At 38.6% G+C, this 23,222-nt stretch overlaps 1 protein-coding gene across 3 annotated transcripts in view; it reads right to left on the minus strand.

The window, feature by feature from the left end:
* The window catches only part of UVRAG (UV radiation resistance associated), a 96,059-nt gene that overhangs the window by 55,838 nt on the left and 16,999 nt on the right, over positions 1 to 23,222 (minus strand). For 2 of the 3 annotated variants that reach the window (XM_026074729.1, XM_026074730.1), the window contains exons 2-5: positions 23,085 to 23,202; positions 19,604 to 19,765; positions 18,261 to 18,335; positions 12,522 to 12,607 (exon numbers count right to left, since the gene is read on the minus strand). In XM_026074729.1, the coding sequence (XP_025930514.1) occupies positions 12,522 to 12,607; positions 18,261 to 18,335; positions 19,604 to 19,765; positions 23,085 to 23,202 (441 nt within the window). Of the gene's footprint in view, positions 1 to 12,521; positions 12,608 to 18,260; positions 18,336 to 19,603; positions 19,766 to 21,653; positions 21,689 to 23,084; positions 23,203 to 23,222 lie in introns of all 3 variants that reach the window. The other variant, XM_026074731.1, reaches the window with a different exon arrangement.

The raw sequence follows: 23,222 nt of genomic DNA on the forward strand, positions 1-23,222 counted from the left end.
AAAAAAAAAAAAAAAAAAAAAAAAAAAAGCCACACACACACCAAACACACACACACACACCCCACAACACCACACACACCCCACCATCTAAATCAAGCAGCATGGCTCTGCTGGCTGTTACAGCAGAAAAGGACTGCTGAGGCCAACATAGCTGCGTCACCCAAGGGCTCAGTCTCACATCACCTCTGGAGTAACAAGAACTCATGAAAATGCTGATGTCCTACTGAGAACTACTTCCAATACCTCCCACCTTCAGCAATACCTCTTGAGGTTTTCAGCTGTGTAGCATATAGTACACAGGTCAGTGTCAAGGTTTGCCACCTTTCCTGAACGTCATTAAAAGTTCTGCTGTCACGTCATAGAACAAGCTCTTAAGTTTTCTACTTCAACAGTTTCCAGCTTGCTCTTTCCTGAAGGTCTGGAACATTTTCTTTCCAGACATTACAAAGTCCAACTCAAAGCTCAAATAGCTAAGACTTATAGGGAAAGAGCAATAACGGAGTGAAATTCCCCTTCCCTTTCTCTCCCCTTCATCTAATTTTGTTCTGGAAGAGTATTCTTTATTTAGTCTGTCAAGCAATTAAGGAAGAGGCTCAGTAGAGTCTTTGAGTCATGCCACTTCAGCAGCAAAAAAAGTGAAAAAAGTTGAAAACCCAGTGAAAGAGCATTTACATAACCGATATAATCATTATAGGTTCATTTGTTATGCCAGTTCTTCACAGTGGTTTGATCAATACTCAGCTAACAACCTACAACAAATTTTACAACAAATTCAAGTACTTCTACCCATGCCCAAGCATAAGGTACAGGTATCTATTCAGACTTTCTTCTTAAACCAGGACATTCCTTAGGATATTTCTTCAGTTTGGTGAATCTCTCTCTCTAAAGGTATATCCCTAATCTATAGGGACTGTTGTACGGAACAATTCAATAATCAAGACTGTTTTCACTAAGAAATGTCCTTCTAAGCCAAATATCATCCAGTCATTCCTTTCAGTACAGAAAAAGCCTACAGTTAAACGAGGCTCTCTTGATGCCAAACAATAGTGCCATTTACATTGAGTCAACCAGTATCAATAAGTCTTCATTCTTGCAAGCCAGTATGTTAACTGTTCTCCTGAGAACTTGAAAATGGTAACAGTAAGGTCATATCCACGCCTGAAGTTAAGCCTTCCAAAATTAAAAATTTAGGGACATCCTGTCACAAAAGCAGCAACTGTCAACAAAAATTTCCCTCTCCCACCCAAAGATCCCCCACTGTACCCACCTGGCAGTCTCTGGACATCCAAAGGGAACACAAACTAAACTGTAAGAACATCAGCCTGGAAATTTTGTGTACCACTTCTGCATGCACAAGACAGACTTCAGTGGAATCAATTATGATTACACCAATGAATGGAGATCAGCAAATCCAGGCTATAAACTTGAATTAAAGTTTGGATACAACTAATGGACAGAAGTTTCAACACTAATTGACTGCATACTGTTTCCATTGCTAGCTTGAACGTCCAAAGCTACAGCCTAAATATAGCACAATTCGTGCTTTGAGTACAATTCGCCTCAGTTTAGTAATTGACAATTACGAGCCAACTGATGGCATAATCTACACGCTATCAGCCAATACAGAACTCTTCCTACATAATTTAAGGGTGTTGTGTTTTGTTTTGTTTTTTTTAATTAAAATTAGCACTTACAGAGCACTTTCAGAATTAATTCGTGGCTTTAAGAGGCCATTGGCCTGCTACCAAGTTTCCTTCAGCAGTAAGGAAAGCCAAGCCAATTACAGCAGAAACCTAAGGCTTTAAAGAGATAACTTAGCCAATAGTGTTGTCATGCAGCGTCTGCAGGCTGTTGTAGTGTCTCTGCAGCAGCTCATAGCCATTGTAAGCCAGCAGTAGGGTAAATGAACATAACTGTGACAAGATTTACTGCTGTGGCTTGGGGCCCCCCTAAGAGCCGCTGTGCAACTGTCCAAGATCAGGTGAGTGCTATGCTGCTGCCTGGGAAAGCACTGAAAAACAAAGCAGACATTCAAATTTCTTTACGGAAGAAGGCCATCTTACAATACTTAGGAGGTGGGGATCTATGAAGCTATTGTCCTACCTCCACCCTCAAATCACTTGCTTTTGAAGACAAGGGAGACTAAGAGGTAACAAAACACTTTTCTGCACAAAGGAAGTTTGAAAGACAATGGGATTTATACAAAAGCTTTAGCCATGTATCAATCCAGGACCAAAAAAGCTTCACCCCTAAATGATCTAGCAAGAACCTGCAGACAGAAATTCAACATCTCTCTCCTCTTCACTTACTAGCCCACATCTCAGCAACTCAGGAACTATTTGGGGGATTCCTTCTAAACAGTAAGAATGGCTTTTCAAGTCTGAACTAAAATCCCTCCCCAAAAACTGACTTTCTACCTTGGCTGTAAGATTTGACAATTCTACCACACAATGTTTGGCCAAGAAAAAGCTGAGTAACTTTGTATCTTTGCACATCTTTACAGCTGGATTTGGTTTTGCAATCAATTAAACACAGATACCAATTTGAAAAAAGAGGTGCCAAGTTTCGGACTTCATTACACRACTTCTTAGCAATAACCTCCTTGTCTTGTTTGCAAGATCAAGCATTCTTCCAAACTTCTCAAAGGCTATGGAATGCAATAGTCTGAAATAACTTGACTTCACAACTTGGGAACATGCTGTAACAACGCATTTGCTCTCTTTCAGCTTGCAGTAAGTTTGAGGTAACATTTGAAGGTTCAGCTGAACTGCTTTCCTTTAAGAGGCACTGCAGCATCCTGCAACTGAGATGTCACCTCTTGATCATGAATTATTCCAGTGATTTACTACTTCATGTAGTAAGTACGTCCCTGGCTGTCATCTTTAGAAATAATAATAATAGGTTGCCAACTGTGACAGATCATGCTAAATACTTCATGTAGTAAAGGAATTGAAAGCTGGAGTGTATTCACAGTTGTGCCYATTAGCTAACATATGCTTATATTAATGAAAAAGCATCAACTTTATTAGACATTTGACAAATGACTGTAGTTCTATCACATATTCCAAATATCTATTTGTTTCTAACAGACACATCTGGATTTTTCATGAACAAAACTTTAAGCCATAATTACATCAATTAATTACAGCAGTCACATACTACAGCTACTTCTCACAAGAAAAATAAGTGCCTATGGTCATATTTGCCAGAACAATCTTAGTTTACAGTAAGCCTAAATTTAAACTGAGGATTACTACTGGGGATTTAGAAAATAGAACAGAACTCGTCTGGCAGTAAGAGAGATGTAGGCTCCTGAAAGTACAATACCCAGTCGCACTAAAAAAATCCAAGACTTTCCTATTAAATACAGRAAACAGAACACACACTTCTTTATTTCAGCCCAGAGAGTAGATTATGGAGAGTGCCAGCCAGCTATAAGACACATGTATTTCACATAGCCCCTTTAACCATCACTTGCTACATCCACTTTCTCCACAAGAAAGGTTTTTCTGATTTATGAACATATACTCCCTTTCTCAATTTCTTCAGAAACCTATTCCTACAATTTGTCAAAAGCTGATGGAGGGCAAGAAAAGACGCTAGGGAGTGAGGGTAGAATAAAATTTAAGTCTCCTGTCTTGCTCACTTGTGGTATTACAGCACTGACTTGTAGAAGCTTAAGGAAGTCTCACAACACAATGCTGTCGAAGCACAGATACCTTCTGTCATCTTTTCAAACAGTTTTTAACTGTGACAAGTGAGCAAGACTTGAATAAACAAGTTTCTGAATAATCAAATCCATGAGGACACTGCAACAGTGGATGCTTTGAGCTATTTGCACCCTGCAGAAGAAAAGAAAAAATACGTCTATCAAACTAGCAGCAGTGAATATCCTGGACACYGCTTGGAGGATCGTTTAAAGGAGTTAGCTAGTATACAGATCACTTTAAAAACATATGGGGCACAGAGAGAAGAGGAGGTCTTAAAATGAATCATGAACATTTTTTTCGGAAATGAAGTTTTCCTGATATGTCTCTAGTCCTCTTGTATTCCAATTTACAGATATTTACAGATCGACACAGGAAGTTCCACCTGAACATGAGGAAAAACTTCTTCGCTGTGAGGGTGACAGAGCACTGGAAGAGGTTGCCCAGAGAGGTTGTGGAGTCTCCTTCTCTGGAGATATTCAAAACCTGCCTGGACACGATGCTGTGCAACGTGCTCTAGATGACCCTGCTTGAGCAGGGGAGTTGGACTAGATGATCTCCAGAGGTCCCTTCCAACTTCAACCGTTCTGTGATTCTGTATGATTCTGTGATACGCCCCCAGGCTAGCATAGACTTATAGCTTGATTTTTATTCCAAAAAAAATATTTGTGGCAAATATGAATTAAGTTTATTTTTGTTCTTCACACTAACATTCATAGATTTGCTATTATAGAAATCCTTGCCAGTGCAACAAACAGGATCACATTGGAGATGTTTTGTATAGTAGGAAGGTAAATTACATACAAGTTTCCTGTGGGCATAAATACATGAAGACAACTTCTACCAGAAGCATGGCAGTGACGCTGGTAGATTGATTGCCCTTTGCTGCCATGTAGCCTGCCAACAAATTTTCATATATATTTTAATTCTTGTTTAATTCTTCTTTTAATTCTCCAGCATAAGGCTGGAGTTCACTGCATAACTGAAAAAGAAGATGCATAAATTCAGGCTGAAAGGATTTCAGGCTCCACCCAAAAAGGGAAACAGCTGCTGTCAAGTTGATTGTGTTCTTCTATTTGCAGTCCACACAACTGATAAGATGTTTTTGACACCTGAGAACAGGTCTTACCACCCTCTAGAGGGAGAAGGGGGAGAAACACTAGTCAATATTCAGGTAACTCATTTTTTTTGAGCTGCATACTGCTGCACTTTTTCCTGGAGCCCGTCCCCAAACTCAAATCAAAATTTCCTTCTAAGAGAACTAGTTGTAATTCACAGTTGTAGAACTAGAGAATAGAGACCTAGCACTAGACTAGCAAAAGGCAAAGGAGATGGTCATAACTATTACGTGAGTATTCTGCAGCTCCTCAATCATACATGCATACCTTTGTAAGCTTTAGTTTATAGAAAGACCACTTCTCCCACACACGCCCATTTTTAATCTTCAAAAAATAAATATATAAATAAAGATTTCTCATCAGGAGAATGGTCTAATCCACTGTATTAATTCTCAGTCAAAATACAACATTGACTTTCCCTGACGCTGTTAGGTATTTTTGAGACACGACTGAAGTCTTTGCCCAGGCCAAAAGATAGAGCAATTAGTAGCACTGTTCTAGAAACACTATGACCATATCCAGGACAAAGTCATCACAAAGATAGGGAAAAGTGTCCCAGTGTAATTCCTCTCCAAATCCTGCTTTTTAAACACTTCCAGGTACCTGTTAGAAATTGGTTTGAGTGAGTAACATGCTGTTTTTCATCTACTGTAATCAAGCTACAGAAAGGATGAGGACTGGTTTATGATTTCTAATATAATCCAAAACAGAACACTACTTCATCAATATGGTCTTTTGACTGCTGTCACAAATAATGAAGCAGAATAAAGCTACTTTTGAAGTTCTGCACAAGACTTGTGCAGTGTCTCTCCTAAACAGCGTTTTCAAACTGAATTTGATCAGAGTTAACAGCATCCCTGCTGCATTCGCACCAAAAATCTGTTACTACATAAATGTTTTATTCAATATGGTGGCTATTGGGAAAACTGAAGATAAGACTAGCAGCAGAGGAAGACTACCAACACTGCACTTACTTCAGTGTACAGAAAAATACTTCTTATGCTTCATGGACTGTTTCAACTTACTATGACCTGTGCTCTCTTCTACTGATTTTTGGCAAAAGTCAAGCTTGGAAATTGACTCTTCTGATGACTGATTAGCCTCAGTTTCCATAAAGCTTAGCACTATAAGAGTGAAATGCCTGGGAACAGATTTGTTTAGAAGTCTGATCCTACAGATCAAAAGCCCCAAGGAGCCTCAAGAAAAATTCAAATCCCAGTTTCCACCTCCGTCGCCACTTCCCAGGAATACGTCACCCCACGATTCCAAGCCATCTGATTTTTAGGCCAAGACAGATCACGCTTGTTATACTGTTCATCCATTTTAGTGCTGCTTATTAAAATACACAGGGGCACTCATGAGGTCAGATTACAGTTCATATTTATTTATATTGGCCTTAGGACACCTGGGGTTTCATGTCCAAAGCCAAAGGGCTGCCCTGCCTTGTCTTGGCTGCCTGTACAGTAAGGAAAGCCAAGCCTTCCAGGTGAAAGTCTTTCCTAGTTAGAAACATCAAATCTGATCATCACAGAAAAACAGCTACACTTATCACAAGCAAAGGGAATTTTTAGCTAAGGAACCTACTGATTTAGGAACACAAGTCAGGCTAAGGGGAACACTAGGCATTCCATACTTGGCATATTATATTCCCACATCTGCTGGGAGAGAGTGATGGCAACAGCGGTAGCAACATTAAAATCTGCGAGTCTGCAACATGAGCCAACAATTTGATTAAGAGAGATAATCACAGGAAAAGCTAGGATAAGACACAGGAAGAGCATCAGGCTAGCTGAACAGCATTTTCCTGCCACACACATGCCACCCTCTCAAGGTGCAACAGGAACAGGGCTACATAAATATCCATAAATACAACACAGAGAGGTCTTGCTCAGGGACGTGACTTGAGATCCTTCTCTGAGGAAAGGACAGCAAAGGAAAAAGCTAGAAACCAAAGACTGTTAGTGCATATTTTAAAAATATGCCTCATTTCCCTTAACAAAAGGTAGGACATACTGGATTATTTGCATTGCTCCATTAAATTTCATCAGTACAACCTTAGCTGTAATAGGATCATTTAGACACCTCACTCATATCACTTCACCTCTATTCTCCATATCACTGACATCTATCACTTCTATTTTCCATCTGGGGGGATAGTTTTTAGCTGAGAACTGAAACACAGTTACCAACTTTAATGAATAATTGGGGGGGGGGGGGAAGGTGATTTAGAAATTAATTAGGCTAGATCATCCAGTAGTCTTATTCTCCATAAAGCTAAACTAATTTTAGCCTTAAGTTCGGAATTGCTGCTTATAGTTATTCTACAACAGAAAAATCTTACCGAGCTAGTGGCTGTCAAGACAGCRGACCACTCCATGGTCAAAGACTGACTTGTCCTGCACTGCCTCCCTAGCTGGAAACAGGCCAACGTACYCCAGTAACAAACCTTCGCTCAAAGTGGTACGAGCAGAGAAAGACCTTGCTCATTCCATCGCTCCCCACTCAGGAAGCTTATGAAAAACAGCTTCAAGTTTAGCATAATTTTAATGTGATAAAAATAGCTGCCCAAAAGCAGTTACTACATTTTGCACATGCGTTTCCACTAGTCTCAGAGAAACTACTCTGAGCTAATAACTTCACCGCTACAACTGCTTATACTGACCCGTTAGTTTGTCTTTTATTAGTTTCAGAGAAGTTTAGTTACTTAGTTATTAGTTACTTACGTAAGGCTTCTGTTTGTTAATTAAAACTGTTCCTAAAGATGGAAGAATTTAAACACACAGGCTATAGTTGTCACAAAGCTTCCTTCCTAGCATAAGCAAAGCTAAACAAAACAGTGGTTTTATATGATGTCTCCATATTTCAGACTTGGTGTCTTAAGACAGTTGGTTGCTAACAACAGCTCAAAGTCAGACTGTGGACAAGCACTACCTAAATTTTTATTCTCAAAAATTCTCCTCAATCATAAACATGCATTTTTCTTTAAATGAACAACGCTATAATAAAGTATAAATCCTGAAACAAAGTCTGTAACTTTAAGGATGTCTCTGGCCTGTGAGATTACGAAAGGTAAAACAACAGGAATATTTGAGGCAGTGAGACTTAAGACAATTTGTAGTAACTATATTTCTACTTGTCATGTATGAGCATGCCCATGTTCAACGATATTGAACACTGGCACAGGTTGCCCRGAAAGCTTGTGGACTCTCCATCCCTGGAGACATTCAAAACCTAAACATGGTCCTGGACAACCTGCTCTAGGTGACACTGCTTGACCAGGGATGTTGGACCAGACGATCTCCAGAGGTCCTTTTCAACACCAACTATCCTGTGATTCTGTAATATTGATAAATGGGCATGTGACTCATTTCAAGAAAAATGTGGCTCATACAAGTTTTTCTGAGCCCCTAACCTAGAATGCAGTAATTAGTCACTAGTTCAGAAATTCGGGCCTTGGTCCTCTTCAGAGGAGCGTCTTGTCATTGGCATCTTAGGCCATTTAAGTTACTAAATTGCAAGCTGGGCCATCATTTCTGAGAAGTGAAATACAGGGGAATTGTTCRCTTAATTTTATGATCTGGTTACAAAAGTCCTGTTTATCTGTTCAGGGCACTGCAACCATATTTATTTGCTTGTCACCAGAACTGTAAGGACCTGTTTTCTTTGATAAAGACATGCCCTGTGTGTTCTCTGCAGCTGCTCTAGTGGTTAAGACTATTCCACTACATCAGATTCACATGTGGTAGCAGCAGTGGAAACACTCTAACACCCAGCAGTATTATTTAAATCAACTTCACCTAGGATAGATGGGACTAGTAATATCATGGTAGTTACCTGGAGCTGCTCTTCTACTAGCATCTCCAGTGCTGGAACTGTACCAATATCAGATTTATTTATTTTAATCTTAGCAATAATACAACCAAAACACTTTCAATTTATACTGGCTGACCAAATAGCACAAACATGCCATCGCATCTGCTAAAGCAAGGGTTAAATCATAAAGAAAGAGGTTGTGACTGGAGAGATTAAGCATGTAGGAAACAAAACCGCAAAGAGCCAGGTTTCATTAGTTCTTATGTACCGTTTGTCTCCAGGCAGAATTCAGGAGGACTTCCTGCACTGAAGAGGTGAAAATGCTATCAGAGGCCCAATTGGTWTAAGTGCTATAATAAAACAGTTGTAGAATACAAGGCATATTGCTTCAGTTCCTAAATACAAAAAYATAAAGTTTAATATAACGGGCTTTAAGTCTTTAGTGATTGCCAGCATATCCCATCTTCCCAATATCACTCAATACTGAAAGGTCTATTTTTCAAATTTTAAAGAAAAGAAAGAATAGGAAACTAACAGAATACTAAATATAAACCTATTCCCATCAGTGCTGCAAACGTGCTGAGAGTCTGATTACGGAGACATGTCCAGAACATGACCTCAGATGTATTTGGCCCATCCTGTGTGTTATGTGAAAGGTGAAATGTGTTACTGTACAACCTATTACTACCAGCTACATAATACATAGAAAGCCTTGAAGCGACCTCTTCTCAGGAAATATGAGCATACGGCCAAGGGGAGAGAAAAGCCTCAAAAATTTGGCTTTCCAGTTGGGCTGGTTAATTTGTCGGTTAGCCTTTTTAAAACAAATGGCTGTAAGAACATTCGTCATTTCCATATGGCACGAACAACTTATTAGCAGCACAATGTTTGCCTGAGAATCTTGTCTCTGCCCCAGAACAAGAAGGTTCACAAGGTGCTGAAGACTTCCTTATGTAGAACTAAGCTGTCTGGGTACTTAAACTTTTCCTCCTACTTAATTAAMTTGTAAAACCATGTAATTAAGCATCTGAGCACACATGCACCATTTTAATCTAACACTTGAAAAAAAATTTCTACTATTCACATTCTCTAGCATTGCTAATTGACTTTTTTAATAAACATAAATGCAGTCAAGCACGTGCTTTTCATTAAGGCCTATTCATAAGCTTAAAGTTTTAGCTATTCACTTCATCTGAGAAGAAAAATATATATATATTATATATATATATACACACACACACACACACACACACACCATTTTTCCTTCCCCAAAAAGCAGTTTTGGCAGCTGACTGAAGCCAATCACAGAAATCCTCATTTTGCAGCTTCAGGAGGTAATGGTTAAAATAGAACCTGCTCTCTAAATCCTTGTGCTGTACAGCCAATCCCAGTAGCYATGCAGCATGGCACCACCAGTATAACTCAGATGCAGACACCACCATCACCAAGACTTGCTTCCTCTGAGAAGTTTAAAATCAAACCAGTACAAGCTGCTCTTGCTATTCATAATATCCCATGAAAACACTAGGAAACCACACGTGCAGCTTGTGAATTTTTACTGCAAACACAAATACCATATCCTGAAAAAAAGTCTTTAAAATGTGGGATTTATGTGACCAGATGCAAACCTTTACAGTGTAGACACTTCCCTATTCTCTTTATAGTCAATGGACAGAAGCAGGCAGACAGCAATTCATTTCCTCCCAGTGTAAATGTCCTGTCAAATGAATTACAATTCAAATTATGCCCCTCTTTTGGTTATAAGTCRAACTTTCTCATAAAAAATATCTCTGGGAAGATTTCCACAGGCTAATTACTCAATTCTGGACTCCAGGAGGATGTGACAAACCCACAGACTGCCTGACAGGAGAAAGAGGCACCTGCCAAAAGGACCAGAAATCATTAGAAAGAAATAAAAGCTATCACAAGTCTTTTGAGCTAGAAACCAAGAGAAAGCAGCGGTAGTGAAAGTTTATCTGTCCAAAGCTGAGTTGATGTAGAAGGGAAGAGAAAGGATTCAAGACTACATGGAGGACCTTGCCTCAGTTCCCAAAGAACACTCCCAGCTCGGAGGAAAATGTGCAAAAAAAGCACATAGGTGCGGTCACAGATTTTAACTTTTGTTGGAACCAGACAACACAGTACATATTCCTTGAAAGGGCAGGTAAAGTCAACTGAAATACAGTCAGCAGCAGTCCTGGTGCTGAGGACTGGGAAAAGCTCACTCTTTCTGGGACAAAGCAAAAGAAAGCAGGAAGCCTCAGCTCAGAGGCAGTGGTAAACAGGATCTCTGCGCAACAGCATACCTAAAAACTATAAGAGATAGYGCCTGGACTCTCACCTTCCCAAGACTGAGCAAAGTGCATGGCTCCAGTAATCAGGTTTCAAAACAGCAATGGTAAGCATCCAGCAAGAGGAGCTTTATCAAAGCTGACGTCTTCAATTCTTGTCAGCTTTATGATAGTCACTTTCAGGAGAAGGGCCATAAGTTCAGATTAGACAGAGTTAGACAGGGCTCCAGTCAGTCAAGTTTATGACTAGCTGGTATAATAGTGAATATTTTTCTGGAATGTGCRTCACACTACAAAGTGCAAAGGAAATTGAAAAATAAAAAAAATGCAAGAAAAAAGCAATCAGGATGACTGGCAAACACTTCCTTGGTTCCATTTAACRAAGAATAAATTCTAGGTAATATAAAAGTTTGTTTCTAATGGACTGTATCTGAAAGTAGCCAGACCACATATTATGCCCCCTGGTTGTTTTCCACTAGAGGTAGAGAAGACAGACATTTAGAAGGCAGTCTTTACCTTAAGTATGTTTTACAGAATCAAGAAACAACGTATTTTAAGAGAGTTTATAAAATAATGGCTTCCGAATAAGCAACCTAGAGTTAACTTCTCCTACCGCACTGTCTTCAGTATAGAAAATATGGCTAACRCTTTGTACAGGCAACAGTGACATCTACTGTTAAGGTTACTAAATGAATTAGATTTATACAACTGAYAAATGTGTTTTTCCAATGACTTTTGAAAGCATATTAAACATTTCCTTCAAGAGTTTTCTTTATAGCATGTCTACTGTTATTACYACACAGCCGAAGTTAGCAACTTAAAAGCATCTTGTAAAATACATTTTACACAAATTCCCCAAAACCCAACCCACTAACAGTGTTTAACCCTCTATTGTACTTCTCACAGCTAACATTCTCAAACTATTATAATTAAAGCAGATCTGAAAAATGCCTTCTTGCTTACCTTCCTACTAGCATTTCATGTTTTTTTATAACCAACAGGCAGACAGCTAAGCACCTACCCAAAAGTGCAATTACAATGTCTTTCTTACACCACAAAGGCACTGGAGTAACTGGGTCCTGACTACACAGCGTAGCTTTTCTGGATTCCAAGGGAGGATTATGCAAAAGGTAAGCTCAATTCAACAGTTTAACAAAAATCTTAGATGCATAATTTCTTTAAAAAAAGATCACTTTCAGGCAGGTTAGGTTTTGGCAGGGAGGTATTTTCAGCTGTTGTTCTAATGCACTTAAATCTATTTTCATTCTGCTGAGGAGAATGGAGTAGGGGCTTTCCACAGAATTTCCCCAGTAATGAAGTTTCATGGTTTCAACATTCACAAGCTAATCCATGGGGTAAGCTCCACAGCCAGCTCTACATCAGAGTGGCTCAAGCATCCATGTGGCAGAAGTCCAGAGCATACCAAGGAGGAGATGTCAAGCCCCATCTCCTTGCTACCAGGGATAAGTCAATGCTACTTAAACATCTTCCTTGCAAATTCCAGTCTAGAAATATTTTATATTTTGAAAGGCTACCTCTGCATATGCTAAAGAAATTAAAATAGCTACACAGAAAATTCTCAAACACCTTACCTAAGCAAAGAGAAGACATCATAAGAGTTACGAACACAGTTCTGATCCACCTGGAGAAGACTATTCTTCATGGTACCTGAGTGATCCTAAAAGTAAAGAAAGAATGTTAATTTAAGAATCAACACGTTCTTCCATTTTGACTAAAAGCATGCACTTTCTGGAGAAGAACAACTGATCTTGTATTTAATGATTTTAACACTGTCTTGATACCAGTTCATGGGCTGTAAGTAGAAGAAGCAGTTTTTAAGAAGAGGCAATAGCAGCAGCCCAAGTCAGGCCTACAATAGCACTTACCTATAAAATGTTACGGCCTTAACATATCTAGTCGTGTTCTAGACCTGGCATGCATTTTCTTTAACTGTAATATCCATTACTGCACAAGTCATTTTATGCACAGAAATACCGAACGATGCAATGGCAGTACTGACTTTCTTCTGCTTCAGATCTACTTCACATTCAGTAACATGACCACAGAAACGTGACCACAGATGTCTAAGAGGTACAAGATGTACAAGACTGAGATAAAACTCGTTTCTTTATCCATGTTTTAACACCCCTAACAGGCATCTAAATTTTGAATGATGTTTTGAATGATCTTTTATTTTGGAATGATGTGAACGAGTTTTAGGAAGTTATACAAAAACCTGCAGTTTTCTTAGGAGACCCAAGTGCACATTCTGCACAAAAGGCATCAAAACAGGCCAACGGCAATACTTTGTGCTGCAAGTGTCAGATATCAAACTTTCCATATCAGGCAGTCACAAATTCCTAGAAATGCCACAAACCCTCCTCAGAACCGTTTCTTCACRGGACAAAAAGTGAATCTTAACTAGGTCAAATGACTCAGCAGTACTATCAGAAACTTTACGGATCATAGGAAAAAAGCCATTTACTTTGGGGTAAGAACTTGCCCCAGACAGTACATGTGATCAGCTAGTTTTCTAGCAGCAATATAGATTTACTCTGGTATGAGTGCAACAATTCCTACTTACATATTCTTCACCTGCCTCAACAAGCTGTTTCCATACAGAAGATGTTGAAATGGACTGTTACATTTCAACAACTCTTACTGACAAAACTGCATTAGCCACAGGTCATGCAGTAAACATCCCTTTCCAGCAAAAACAAGATTTCCATCTAAATTATCAGGAGATCTATATACTACATTATGCAGCATATTGCAACACAGAATAAWCAGCAGGTGTCTTGGCTCCTCATTTTTATTCTCGAGATGTTGGATTCTACATGATGAAATCCACACATACATCCCCTGAAAAAAATACCAGCAGACAGACATCTTAATCCCAATGAATGAACTAAGGTGGAAAACTGAAAACGCACAACTATCATTATCAGTGTGTACACCATGAGATGGGTCTTGTTTYGACAAACACTGTCTTCAGAAAGTGAAGGACAGAAAATTAATTTTTCAGAAGAAAAAGTGGAGTGGCCTAGAATAACTAGTTTCAGAAAGGGAAAAAAGCACACAGCAACATCACGTTTTAGCCTTTTCTTTTCCCACTGCACTACAAGACTCCMTACAGATTATACCACAAGGCTCTCTCCAGTAATGCTAGCATTGAATGGATACRCACAAAGAGACAGATACCAAACAGTCTATACAAACTACTCCACCAGTGAGCAAATAGCCAGAACACACAAAGAARGGGCTCCAAACTTGTTTATTAGAGAACAGTTTGCCCTCTGAAAGAAGAGCCTATCTACTTCTCTGCCACAGTATTTATTACAGATACTAGACACAGGCACATGAATTTGTGAATGCACACAAAAAGCTCTTTCTTGAAAGCAGTTGGGAATAAACCGAGGCTTTACTTTGCTTTTGCAAAGCAGTCAGGATCCAGCTGCTAATAAGCAATGCAGGTGGAGTCTTTCCCCACATACTTGATGGCGGTCACATACTGTRGGGAAACAAAGATGCAGCTTTTCAAAGATAGCAGCCTTTCCTGCTTGATGGTTGAAAACCTAGCTAGGGCTCAGTGTCCCTGACGAACGCATCTTGTTCTTCTAGCCTCTCACCTCTGACCACAGCCAAGTGTTTTGAGTGACAGAGTTGCAGAGACTAGTTCTGATTTTCCCTTTAAGATGACGACAGTAAGCTAGTCATTAACTAAAAGCTGTTTGTTTCCCTAAATGTGCTCTCTGAAAACACATCACTGCAGGAAAGAGTTACCCTTATTGGTATTGGTCTTACTGGTTAATAGCAGCAGGCATAAAACAGTTGGAAGAAAATTTTAAAATTGTGAAGCCATTGAGGARAACAGAGAAAGAGAAAGCTGGGTTTTAGAAAAGCCATTATAGCAGCCAGAACTCATTTTGTTGAACCTGGTAGAAAGTGGTATTATACACAAGCATGCAGTCTCAGACAAAGCCAAGGAGATCCGCAAGTTCTAAAAGAACTGGAAAAACTAAGTCCAGGTTGATAGCTCCAAGAAAGAAAAACAAACACACACACACACACGAAGCTCGCATCTCTCTCTTATTTAAACATTGGACCAGCTGAAGCAAGTCCAAATACAGAGTTTCTCCAGATGATTACTAGAGAGGATGAAGCTAATAGAGGAACAACAAGTGTTTCAGTGGCCCCAATGCCAGAACTAAAGGAAAAAAGGAAAGTAAGTTGGACATGGCTGTGATAAAGGGAACAGAATCCTACTGAGTTCTCCTGGCAAAATAGCTGCACAATTTTTCACAAAACAAAGCAAAAAAAACCCATCTTGAACAAGGTCAGAAGTTGGAGGTACAAACATGTGGAAGCTGCATGTGGYCAAGGACACTGACAGAAGAAACAGCTGTTAACTCCTCTTCTAGAGTTACATGAACACTGTCAGATACCTATAGTAAAGCAGTAATATCCTTCAGGGGACAGAATACACATGYAGAGGCTTTTGAAATCTTCTTTCCCAACTTTTTTCTCACCATCAACTAAGTATTCATTGCTGCAAGRAAACAGCAACTTGAGTAAGAACATTATCCAAGGAAAATGTTGATTTTCTCCTGGGATAACCAGCATTGCCAGCAGGTCAAGGAGGTGATCCTTCCCCTCTACTCAGTCCTGGYAAGGCCATGCCTGGAGTGCTGTGYCCAGKGCTGGGCTCCCCAGTGCAAGAGAAACATGGACCTACTGGAGGAAGTCCAGTGAAGGGCCACTAAGGTGAAGCAACTCTCATATGAGGAAGCTGGAATTGTTCAGCCTAGAGAAGAGAAGGCTCGGGGGGATCTTATCAACGTGTATAAATATTTGAAGGAAGGGGGTAAAGACGACAAAGCCAGACTCTTCTCCGTGGTGGTCAGCGACAGGACAAGAGTTAATGGGCAAACTGAAATACAGGAAATTCTCTTTGAATACAAGGAATTAAGTGGTTTTTTTGTTTGGTTGGGTTTTTTTTTTTTTTTTTACTGTGAGGGTGACTGAACACTGGAACAGGTTGCCAGGAGAGGTTGTGGAGTCTCCATCCTTGAAGATATTCACAAATCATCTGGACACTGTTCTGGACAACTGCTCTAGGTGACTCTGAGTAGGAGGGTTGGACTGGATGATCTCCAGAGGTCCCTTCCAGCCTCAACCATTCTGTKATTCTTTGAACAGCTAAACTGCAACTGGACAGAAGAGATGGGAGAATAAGGCAAAATACCAAATATCTACATATTGACAAGGACGTAGAATTTAAAGGTATTCCCACATTCAGTGGAAAAAAACGTCAGTGATGAAGTTAAAAACAATAAAGAGGCTCTGGATGTGTGTCTTTTATTTTGTGAAGGTTGTTATAATAAAATTGCCTGGCTTACCTATAATTTCTCCACCAGTGTTGGTGCTAGAATTTTTTCCACATTGCTCCTTTATAGGAAAGGAGCCTGCTAGAAAGCAAGTATTTTTAGCACAAACATGCATTCTGGCGGTTACCTTAAATGAAAATCGGCCTCAAGATTTTGAAAGCTCAAATAYAGTACATTACACAGTGCACCTGCACGCTTCTAGTTGTATAGATTTTAAAACAAACAATTTAGCAATTACAATGCTCATATATGAGCATGTTGCTCTTGCTGTTTGATGATCAGGAATACATCCATTTAACTACTAAACCTACAGTTTTAATTACTAAAACCTTGTGACAATGTCTAATGTCCCTGTCCTACTTCAGTTTATTCTGTGTGTAATTGCTTTCAGACTCCCACCTCTCAACATGGTAAGCCCATAAGAGAGAAAATGGGCAACTTGCATTTAATTCCAGATGGATCAAGTAATGCTCAGAAGTATATCYGGATAGTGTGTTTTGATACTCTGAGTCCATGAAACATCTCCAGAACACTTTGCTCAGCTTTCAACAATTCCCTTATTTTAACTCATGAGTGATCTTAGTTAATGACCAAGACATTTTAGAACTATAAACATTTAGCTTTCCCACTAATAAAATGCAGAAGTTACAGGGAAGGGCAAAGAAGGAGATCTGTGTTCTGCATAGGCTGGGACTGTATTTGCAGCTTTTCTACAGAGCACGTACAAGAAGCAGAACCAAGATGTACTTTTAAACCCTAAGAGCCAGAGAGCAATTCCGGACAACACAAAGGATCAGGAAAGGGGACAGCATTACCATCTTTGAATTCAGGCCCAGATTATTACTTCTGAAAACACAAAAACCTGGAACAGTATCCTGCTTCAGCAGAACTGAATTGACAGCACCAGGAAGTAGAGTCTGCGTTGCGTACCCAACCCTTCAGAATTTGAAGGGCAACCATCAAAATATTGAACATAGTTTGGAGGTCTACATATAGCCAGAAGAGCTTGGCAATGAGATGTAGCTCTTAAAAGCCACTAAAGAACACAGGAGATATGTTTCTGCTGCCATGTGTGGAGACATATTCGTATATTAACTTGCTGTTCTGTTAGACTGTATGCACGCCAGCTTCACGTACACTGTCATCTTGTCACTTGCTGGGCTTCTTCCCATATACATATGGTTACCCACATTGTAGACTATAAAGCCATTGCCTCAATTCGAATCCCCAGAAGACTGGACTTGCTGGTTGGGGCTACTGCACAGACAATAGCAATTTGTCAGGCATCATTTTCTCTCCAGTCAGGTGCTCCTTATACAACCTGTCTATAGCACTGTAATATCAACAGCAATTTGGGATAAAGATTGTCAGCTGTGCCATTTACATTAACTTTATTACAYAGATGTTAAAAAAGCTTAATCAGCATCACTATATAACTAATTTAGTTGCAGTCACAGTACAGATTGGACAAACAAAAATTACAGTGGAGCCCTTGGAAAATACAAGAGGTGAAACAGTTACAACACGGAGCAAGTAAATGGCTTCCCATTTAGAAACCACACATTCCGTTTTAAGATTGATAACCACCACTTAATGTGCTTTTATATTTGCCATGAAAATGAGTATTAATAGCCACAAAATTTTCAAGATGTTTTAAGTTTGAGTGAAGTGTCTGCCTCAAAGAACAATCTTATAAAGATTATTTTCTGTAATCTGATTCTTTTTGGCTTTAAAATGCTGTGCACTAGATCTTGCATGAATAGCTCAGATGTTCATCCAGCAGGGATGAGATGAGTCTTATCATGTCAAAAAAGTATTCTTTCTCAAAACTAAGCACTTACATGTTCTGAGCACCCAAGTGTGAAAATTTATGTTTAGAAGTTGAAATTCAGTACTAACATCATCATCAGTACTAACAAGCTAACAAATATGAAATGCCCTTACCTTCTGTTCAAATGAAGCTCCGTAATAACCATCATTGAGACCAAAAATAATCTCATTGGGGTTTCTTGCATGTATCTGCAAGAAGAGCAGAAAACAAACCATTTTCAGGCCACCTTATGATGACTGTACACTGCTTTTAAGCATAAGTTGCTCTATTTGGTCAAATGCAGCTCTTCAGTTTCTGTAACTCTGAAGTAGATGAAACTTGAGAAAACTGAATTTAAACATAGAAAACAGATTTGCTTCACAGCTTTAAAGACAGTTGCTGAGTATGCTCAGCCATTCTACTTTGAAAAAAATATATATCAAATGAAAAACAATATACTGTCCAGACCACCTTTCCTATTGCTCTATTTCTAGCTGTCAAACATAATTAAGAGAGCAGGAAACTAATCAGAGATCAGTCTGAGAAATTAGCTTTCACAAGATATTACCTAAAATGATACTCAATAGCAGGTTTTTATGGTTATAAAAAAATTACTTTTTAGTATTACAGCTAATATACTGTTATTAAAGTAAAAAATATTATTTCAACTAAAAGCCTGCTGTAAAGAATATTTTTTAAAGAATCTCCTCCATTCAGTAAAAACAAATGGAATATTAAAATGCTACATTTTGTGAAGCTACAGCAGTCCTGCCCTATAGAGCTTTTATTCTTTTCCAACAGCTTTTTTTTTTTTTTTTTTGAGATATGCCAATTTAAAAACACTAAGTTAATTTTAAAATAAGAAACAGAATATGGTCTAATCTAAACAGATCATATCAACACAGCAATCAAAAACTGCCCACTGGAACTACGACATCCTGTTACTTACTTCAAAAGGCACAGTACTTTGGGGCATTTTTAGTATTTGTGATACAAGTTTCTTTTGCACCCACTTTTACTATAAGCTCCACAATACAGTAAACTTCACTTTTCACCTATTTCAAAAGGCTACTGGTAAGATAAAAAACAGAATTAAAACAAACTTCTGGCTCTTACACAGCAGACTTCCCGGACTGAAGACTTTTGATGGGGAGTCATTACTATGAAGAGTGATTAGAACTATATGAATATATATGAATATTATGATTTATTTTCATCCAGCTATATGCACAATCATACCACTACTTCCTTAAATCAAGACATTTAAATTTAAAGTATTGAGAGGCTTAATCAATAATGCTGATTTTAAATATTCAGATAGTCCAGAATTAAAGCTCTGTGCACAAATCTCTGCAATAAGCTTTTAAAATACTGACTTAAGATGCATTCATTTCCTCTCTTAGCATTCTGTATTTTTGTTCAGCCGTATTTCTAGTTTCCTCAATCCAAAAGCTGAGAAAGTCTGTTTTCACATTACCTGCTGGCCCAAGTATTTTAATCCATCTAGATTAACTTTCCATTCTATCAAAAGCTGATAGTGCTCCTTCTTGCCGCCCCAGATCCTCACAACAAAACATGAGACAGACGTATCAAGACGATCCGGCATTATTCCGAAGTCCAGGCTCCTCCATGTTGGATTCTGTTGGTATTCAAAGAGGGATAAAGACAACTCAAACAAGCTGAAAGGAGACTTAATATGTAGTAGGTCACAGAAAGCGGTGAGGTCTGTGTCAAACAAAGATTGAAAAATCTAAGTACAATAAACATAAACCTTTTCAGGATTTACATAGAKTTGAAGCCAACAGGCTCTGCGGCTTCATTATTCTCTTTCTAAAGACTCCTGGGTTGAACACTATATGCTGTAAAGTACTTCTGAAACTCAGAGTGAGTTCTGATTCCTTCCATTACAAGATGCTGAAGAATTACTTCATTAATTGAGTTTAGCCAAATCAGGAATTTTTAAGTTAAGATAGTGGAAGTAACACTTGCTTTCACATTATACTTTGTCATCTGAAAACTAGGGTAGAGTTCACACTGCAAAAGTTAATTTAAAACTCAGATCTGTTCCCTAGTATCAAGTTTGCATAATTTATTTACAGATGTTTACATTCTTCTCTTGACAGATGCTGATGACAATCCTTAAATGCTGTCACTAAGAGCTCCTCTTCATTCTAAGAGATCAGACTTGTGTCTCAGCTTTATAGGAGTAGCATATATTAAGTTATATTATGAAAGTCTTATTCCATCAGAACTCAGATTTGCAACGCACCAAACATTCCAAGAACTTTGGCTCACCTCTGATACCGTTACAACCAAGAATTTAGGGAAACTGTAGTAACCGGCCCAAGCTGCAACCAAACCAAGTCAGTTTGAATTGACATTACTAGTGGCAAGAGCCTGCTACTCATTTTTGGATTTCCACAGGCTGTAAACCACAGGGTACCCAAAGGTAGATACGGAAAATGCCTAATCCCACCCTCCCCTTCTCTATATGGGCACAGAAAAAGTAATTCCTCCAAAATGAAAGCAAACAGCAGGAACACACAATCCCACAGTTGGACCATCTTGAAAGAACAAGCCTTTCATTCTATTGCTTAAGCAGCTTGGAACAGGCCAAGCATCCCTGAACTGGTATTAGGCAAATATTAGGCAATTTTAAGGTATTAGGCAACCGGTATTAGGCAAGTCAGAATAGTATGCCTCTAAAAAGAAGGGAGAGGGGAAAAGTTATCCATTAAGTATTACAAAAGGAATTGTTCCCAATGTGCTTACTTAAATTTTCTTAAGGAGAAAGATATTTGGTAGCTACTTGGATACAAGAACACCAGGACATTAGAACGGAATCTGCACAAGACTGCAACATTTTTAAATACAGATTTTGTCATTCCATCTCATATTTCCTTTGTTAGATTCCCTTTCCATTATTAATTTTTCCGTTTTGCAGTAAACAGAACTCAAAATCGTAAAGTGTCAAAGAACATAAGTTTGGACAAGGCAACAGCCTTGCAGATGTAGAGTTTTYTCCCTCCATTTAGGAGGTTTTCAAAACCTGCTGGCACCTTCCCGCCTCAAACACATACCATAAACGGTGCAGTTCTACCTTGTTGATGCAGACATTGAAAAGTCCGTTTAGCAGGTTTTCAGATTCCCTTGCCCAACATCTACAACACCCTACTGCCACAACAAAAGAACCTACCCCTTCTCAGTTGCAATAAACTGTTTCTTCWGGTCCGGTCCTTTCACTGATCTGAACTGGACAATTTAGAAACTTTACGAAGTTTCAATGACTAGAGTTTCTTGAAACTATTATGTCTTCAAAGAACATTCATGTTTGCATATGCTGGTAAATATTCCTTAGCATTCATCTATACAAGATGATGTTCAAAGAAATCAGTAGTATGTGCTGCAACACTGTTCAACTCTTCCTTTATTTGGAGCGTTGCACCCAGAGCCTCTGCTTCGTGAAATCAACATATTGAAATGAACTGGAAATATTGTTTTTAAAATTGTGTATTAAAATAACTTACCAGAGAATTCTTGATCACTTCACTCTTATAAAATTCTAAAGAAAAATGAGTACAAAACCTTTAGATTAGCATAAATACTGACACTAATCTTAATAGTTGAAATACAGAAAGCTAAAATAAATAACGTTCAGGAAAGATGAATAGTAGTGGAACTACTCTGTCAGGAACTAGATTCATAAGAAAACTTTAAAATGCTGTCATCTTTTTGACCAGAAATACTCATTGATACTTAATCATTAGAAGTCATTATTTAAATTGAGCATTTCATCTTCTTACCCAAGATGATCCTTATGAATTACTATGAATTTGATTGCTGAGAAAAAGAACATGCCCCATTACTTTACAGTATTTGATTGACACTTACAAAGTGACCAGTTTGTCCATGACAGCTTCCTGGAAAAGTACAGCATGATGGACAGACTAATTGCACTACTTTCCTGAAGAGCAAGGCTGACCTGTTTCAGTTGCTTAGAAAGCGAACAACTGAATTACCTCACAGAGTTGCCAAGAACCCTGTATTTAAATGGAAATAAGCAACAGCTGACACATGGACCTTAGCTTTTCCAGCCAAAAAAAGGACTTTGAAGTCTTTAGGTAGATAGTATTAGAGCCTGGAACACAGATTTTGGAGAAAATCCCTCAGAGTGCTAAACTTCAGGGAAAAAGCTTCGAAAGAGTTTTAAATGCATTCAGAAAAACAAAATATGAATGCCAAGTAAAGATAAGGAGGAAGTGTACTACATTCTGGCAGAGCACATATGATATTGAAACAGTATGATGACCTCTTTAATGCAGCTCAGCTTCACTTAACTCAAGAGGCCTAGGAGCCTTAGTTAACTCCCACTATTTGGGGAGTTATTTGTGTAGGTCTATTCACCATGGGACAACATACCAGCAGGAATTGTTTGATAAGAGACAAATTTTTCCAGACACAAAGATCTCCTTGCACCAAACACTGCAGAAGTAGTAAATTCCAGGTTCAACCAACCCCCACAAGAAAGTCCAGGTAGTAAGCTCAAGTTATATATTCTTACCCTTCAAAAACAGTGACCTTAAACAAGCAAGTTTCAGTTACACTAGTTGAAAATAAAGTTTAGAAGCAACAAAATTCATTCACAACGCTCTAACAGCTAGTAATCTTAAAAAGAGCATAAAAATAAATATTTTAATAATGTCTCTCCACAACGAAGAGCTATAGATTGTAATAGAAAGCAAGGCAGAAAAGAGAAATGAGATAAAACACTCAAACACGATGTCTACCAACACTGAAAGACTTCAGGAAGTTCAGGAAACTAAAGAGCTCTTTTCCACTGTTAGAACAGCCGATGCAAACAGTGGCAGAAGAATATCAGGGCAGTAAAGGGCAGAGAATTAAATTTTTGAATTATTATGATGCAACTAGGAAAAAAGTTGATAACAAGCCTATTTTACCTTTGTATATCTTGGTGTTATCACACAAATGAAGAGTGAAGTAAGTATCCAAGAGGCGATAACCATTCTTATTGATGATATTACGTGCAGCAATATTCCGCAGATGACGTAGCCGGCGCTAGAAATGAGGAAAGAAAA

The sequence above is a fragment of the Apteryx rowi genome, unplaced genomic scaffold, assembly GCF_003343035.1.
Source record: "Apteryx rowi isolate R43461 unplaced genomic scaffold, aptRow1 scaffold_399, whole genome shotgun sequence".
Lineage (NCBI taxonomy): Eukaryota > Metazoa > Chordata > Aves > Apterygiformes > Apterygidae > Apteryx > Apteryx rowi.